The 6,000-nt window shown below is 33.1% G+C and overlaps 1 protein-coding gene across 1 annotated transcript in view; it reads right to left on the bottom strand.

Moving 5' to 3' along the window:
- KLHL1 (kelch-like family member 1) overlaps positions 1-6,000 on the bottom strand; it is a 215,918-nt gene that overhangs the window by 40,516 nt on the left and 169,402 nt on the right. Inside the window, exon 7 of the mRNA XM_004680304.1 lies at positions 6-195. Within this exon, the coding sequence (XP_004680361.1) occupies positions 6-195 (190 nt within the window). The remainder of the gene's footprint in view (positions 1-5; positions 196-6,000) is intronic.

The raw sequence follows: 6,000 nt of genomic DNA, 5'->3' as shown, positions 1-6,000 counted from the left end.
GTAACACAGTCCAAGTCTTGGTTTTAGGATTGTAACATTCAACAGTATTCAATGTCTTCAGGCCATCTCTACCTCCAATTACAAAGAGCTTGTCATCAATAACAGCCACACCAAACTGCAATCTCCTGCCATTCATCATCCCAGCCTGGATCCACAGATTTGTTCTGAGATCATATTTCTCTATGGTTGTAGCTCCTGATAAAACATAAAATCAAATAGTCATGATTTACTACTAATGCAACATGTAGCTTGATCAAGGCAGAGCACAAATTAGGATGTGAAAACAAGATTGTGAAAACAATCTTGTCACATTCATTTTTCTCAAACAAAATATGGCAGAAAAACAAAGGGAGTTTTAATTCTGCTCTTTCATTTTCTTTCCATGGCAGACACTTTAATGACCAAAATAGAGACAAATGTTCAGTTTGTTAGAATTACATAAGAGTCTTATGGCAAATTATCAGTTCAATAGATTGCTAGGAAGGACATAGTTCTAATAGTAGATTTTATAATTTCATTCTATCACCCTTAGCAATTATAAAAGGATACATATGTGTATTATAACCCCATCATAACAATTATGAATAATTTTAAATAATTAAGCTCTGCATTTTACTGGAATGATTCTGAAAATAAAGCTAATATAATATTTTTTTCCATTTTACTCTTTAATTTTTTCTTTCAAAAATAACAGATTGCTAAGTTAAATTTAGTATGTAACCTATGTTTACTTGTCTTCTTCAACTTGTTTTTGAAAATGTATCTGTGGAATGGATATTAGAGAAAAAAATGATGATCTGCCCTCTTCAACCATATTATAGTCTAAATAAATTAGCTTAGTTTCTCAAAAAATTCTATATATAAATTCAAGAAATACAATAAATTAATAAAATAAAATTTGAAAGTACAAACTAAATTTATATGATTCAGTGGATTCAGTTAAATAATCTACATTGGAATTCCTTAAATTCACAAATGTTTACATGATAAGATATAAGCTAACCAACACTGAGATTATTTCACTTTTTGATTTTCATTTTCACTTCAACCTCAATGAGTAGCTATTCCTACAATGCAGAAGTCAACATTCTAATGTATTTTTACTTTAGCATTGAAGATATATTTTACTTGTAATATAATAAAAGTTTGTAAACTAGGGAAAAGGGTCTTTTGTGGATTCATTCACTCTTTTGTGTCTAACCAGCAATGAAATAAGCAATATAACCATAGATAGGAGAAGGTTTGTTAATTAAAGTAAAAATAATATAGTTTATGCTAATTTTCATTCCAATGTAAGAAGCAGTAAGATAATGATACTGAATTAGATATATTAAATCCTTTTAATATTGTGTTAATTCCCATGCAAATAAATATAAAGTTATAAAATTATTGTTATAATTAGAATAAAATTACTATTACTTTGCAGTTTAATGATACTGAAATAGTTTGATTAGTAACATACAATACTACTTCAGCAAATGTGCTTTAGGGAAAGCAATAGGGATTGAAACTTACACATTCTATTTTGACATTATAGATAGCAGAACTTACTCCAGTGTCTGTAATTCACTTAGTTCACTTAGTTAGCAATCTTACTTATCTTGATCTTGGAGCAGGGAAAATTAAGTTTTCCAAAATGACAAAATAGATGTCACAAAATCTCCTATAAAGGAGATCAAACTTTTTTACTCAGCTTTCTAGAAAGACCCTTAGGTCTTCTCACAAAACCTTTTTATTACAAGTTTAATGTAATATTCATAAGCTCAGTTACTCAAATTCCAAGACTTTTTACAAATCCACAATTAAAATGATCTAGGGTAGCTAATATCAGCAAGAACCGGCAGTGAAAGACTAACCAGAACAAGAACAAAATATACACACACACACACATAATCTGTGTGTGTGTGTGTATGCATTGATCGAATTCAGAGTAATCATTTGTGTCTCTGTATGCTAAAACATACAGTAAATTTAGGAAATGTAGGATGTTTAATTTTTACTTGTAACCTTATGTTTTAAATATTTTATGATAAATGCCTCAACTCTTAATTAAAATGCTAATTCGCTATTTTGAAAAGCAGCTTCTGGCACTGATGTTAAAAGAAAGAGCCATCTTAGATGGCTTAGGAGTGCTCAAACTCAAAGTTTATATGTCCACCATTATTATTTAGCTTCTATTTTTGCAAAAACATGCTTAAATATTAAGATAATTATACAGAAAAAATGACATGTATGTTAAACATAATTACAAGTTTATATGTATGTATTTTCTTAATAAATGTTCATTTGACATTTTCACATGAAATGCTTCATATTATATCAAATTCCCCCATGTTCATATAGTGCACAGATGAACATCCAGATGGGAGTGATACTTTGGTCAATTATGGAGAAGTAGCCTGTAGCCTACATGCTCTGTGCTAGTGTGCCAATTTCCCCAGATCCCTGAAAGCTTTCTGAACCCTGTGTATGTGTGTGTGTTTTATGGTCTCTTCATTATGTATTATAATTGATTAAATCTGTGCTCATTGAATATTGGATCAACTTCTATCCCTTCTTCCCTATTTGGAGGTTGAAGAGGGATATACTAAGAAGCTTTAAACTTCTAATCATGTGGTTGGTCCCCCTGAAAACCGACTTCTTTTCTTAACATTACCTTAGAACACCCATCACAAGAAATTTCAAGGTTTTTAAGAGTGGTGTGCCAGGAATGGGTCAACCATCATACATAATAATATCACACATTTTAATCTTGGTGCATCGTCAAAGATATTAAAAATGGCTATCGTCAAGGCTGTCATAAATAATTCTCTTTCAATGAAGATAAGGCTATGAAAGGAACCTTCACTGACAGATGTTTCACTTTCCACCTTACAGAAGCAACTTTCACTCTTTATTAAGAACCTGGTTTTCAGGATCTGCATGACCCTCGTCTAAAGACTCACTCAAGGCTATAAGAAACCAGAATTTAATTTAATGCATGAGGAGCTTTCCGGATTCTAAATTTGTTAAGGAAGCAGACATTTTTACTTTTCTTAGTTGTTCCTCTGAGAACCTTAGGGAAGTATGAGTTTCCTTAAAATATCTTTTAAGTAAAGAGAGACCTATAGGACAATTCTTTGTGACTGAGAATCAAACAGGGTTTGCCTGACATGTTATTTGTTGTGTTGAGTTGTTTCTATATCTTTGTGCAAACCAATAACCTTGAATTGGTGGTGTCCAATGATATACTTCAAGTTCAAAGAAAAAGTAGTGAACTGGAAGCAAAGTGACTGGAGTTACTGAAGCAGTACTGAAAGGGCAAAGACGAAGGAATAAGCTTTCAATTTTTTGAATATATTTTTTTCTTTTCTTCAGAAAAGTCATACAGGATCTTAAACTTATTTCAGCCTAATTAGAAATGCTCAGGTTTCTCTGGCACATCATTGAAGGGAATAATGTTCTTAAAGACATATAATTACTTTTGAACTAAATGCTCAGTTGTGGAATTGCAATTTAAAAAGCTGTTCCCTAAAATCTCTTGATAATGCAGTTTGTCCAGTTCAGGATAAGATTGTAAAAAATCAGGTCAAGATGGTTCATTCCACCTAACTATTCACTTTCCATCTTTGCCTTTCAATACTGATAATGATGTAGAATGATGAGGAAAAATCAAGATAAAATGATCTGGCGAAGTCCTTCAAATAGAAAATTATCAGATTATCTCTAAAATTAGATAATTTGTTAATTTTACTCATTTGAAAATTCAAGGCACATGTTAACTTTATAATAAAATTATTCAATAAAATATCTCAAAGAAAATAAGAACTAAAACTTTCTTGCATATGTATTTTTCATAATTATTTAAAAATATAGCTAACTTTGTTAATAACTATAAAAATTACTTTTAGTTCACATAAAAGCTTTTTTTTTTTAAGATGTGTTTATTTATGCATACAGAACTGAGGTACAGGTCAGAGATACAGGGGCAGTGAGAGGATTCACCAGAGACACAGTGGAGAGCAGAACAGGCAGACTGAAGAAACACTGAGGGGAGCAGGAGTGCAGTGCTGCGCCATGTGGGTCACCTCCCTGGCCAGGCAGTGCACTGGCTGTGCTAGCTTAGTAGTGCTGCTCTTCAACCCGTTGCACCACCGGGAGGACCCATAAAAGATACTGAATTATTTGATCAAGCTTTAGTGAAATTCATTAAAATATATACACCACTTAATATCAACTAGGAAGAAAACGTATATGTACACATAGCATGGTCTTAATTCTCCTTCTCCTGTCTATCATCTTTTAGGGAAGAGTCACCACATCCAGTGGTCTTGACGTGCCACCAATTATGTATGACCAGTCTCTAACTAGCTGGGCTCCTTTTTATGTTTCCGCTTACACCTAAGTTGGTAAACAGAAGAAAGTAATTATGCCATATATAGCATTTCAATTTTGCTTAGTTTCTTTGGAGCAAAATGATCTCCCTAGTGGTGCAGCAGATTGAAGCACAGCACAAAGAAGCTTAAGCCACTTGTGCATGAGTTTGATCCCCTCCTGCCCCGGAGGTGACCACAGCGAAGCAGACCTCTCCTGACCCCCCTGCTGCTCCCCTCAGCAGTGTACTTCATTGATCTGCCTGTTCTGCACGCCACTCTGTCTCTGGTGAATCCTCTCACCTTCCGCATCTCTGGCTTGTACCCCAGTTCTGTACGAATAAATAAATAAATCTAAAAAAAAAAAAAAGATAAACTTGGAAATGAAATAGCAGTAGAACCAAACTTCACTTCCATGTGAAATTGATTGAGGTTGCCACAGGAGATTTAAATCCCACCCCCCATCCTGTAATTACATTATTAGGCCTCCTGAGCAAATTTCATACAGTTTGATGTACTCTGAGTACTTCAAAGAATGTTCTTAGGCAGATGAGCAGGTAAAGCAGGAGATTGGATTTGATATAAAAATTCCACAATATCTATCATTTTTAATTTGGGAGATAGAAAGCAATGTTATTCAGTATCAAAAAGTCACATTTCTATTTGAAGTGCAAGAGCTATTAAAAAATGACTTTAGTTATTATAATGTCTCAAACTGACAAGTACATAAAACCATTAGTTATTTCTGCCCCTGCTTCAGAGGTAGATATTGGAAATGGTCACCGGGAGAGGTTCCTTTCCTATTAAGAAACCACTTTAAAAAGAAATTATGTGTAACACTTCCAACTAGAACCTAATGACAAAACTCCAAACAAATGTTAAGAATAGTATAGCATATGAAAACCATTTATCGAATTACAATAGATATACCATATTTAGTTATCTGTATAATAATATTAAATGTCCTTAAACTTCTTATCTAATAAAGACACTGACTTACTGAAATTTTCTATCACATAAAATTCAAATAATAATAATAATAATAATAATAATATATAATATAGAGAGTTAAATATATACACATCAAATACACAAAACTTAAGTATTCATTTTTATAAGTGAACTTGTTATTCATGATCTTCACCTAGATTTAAAAAGCATAATACTAAAGCCTTTCTTCTTGACTAGATTTGCTTTATGGATCTTAAAATTCCCAACATCAATGAGTAGAGGCTTATCTAAATAAAAATAGCCAGTAATAAATAATTATAATTCAAAATATTACTCCCACCAGCATTTATTAAATCAGCACTCAATTGCATTTTTAATTATGATGTTTTGATTAATGTATTATTTTAGTGAAAATTTATTTATTTTTAAGTATTTTATTTATTTATACATACAGAACTGGGGTATAGGCCGAGGTGCAGAGGTGGTGAGAGAATTCACCAGAGACAGAGTGGGGAGCAGAACAGGAAGCTCTTCAAAGTATACTGTTGAGAGGAACAACAGGTGAGACAGGAGAGGGCCACTGCTCCATGTTGGTCACCTGGAGGCCCAGGGATCAAACTCACACTGAAGTGGCCTTGGCGAGCTTTGCAGTGCTGCCCTCCAACTTGCTGAGCCACCAGGGAGGGCCCTCAACTAC

This window comes from Condylura cristata, unplaced genomic scaffold, assembly GCF_000260355.1.
Source record: "Condylura cristata isolate star-nosed mole 26May11 unplaced genomic scaffold, ConCri1.0 scaffold00010, whole genome shotgun sequence".
Classification (NCBI taxonomy): domain Eukaryota; kingdom Metazoa; phylum Chordata; class Mammalia; order Eulipotyphla; family Talpidae; genus Condylura; species Condylura cristata.
Note: the sequence above shows the minus strand (reverse complement) of the source record. Positions and strands in the feature narration are given on the sequence as shown.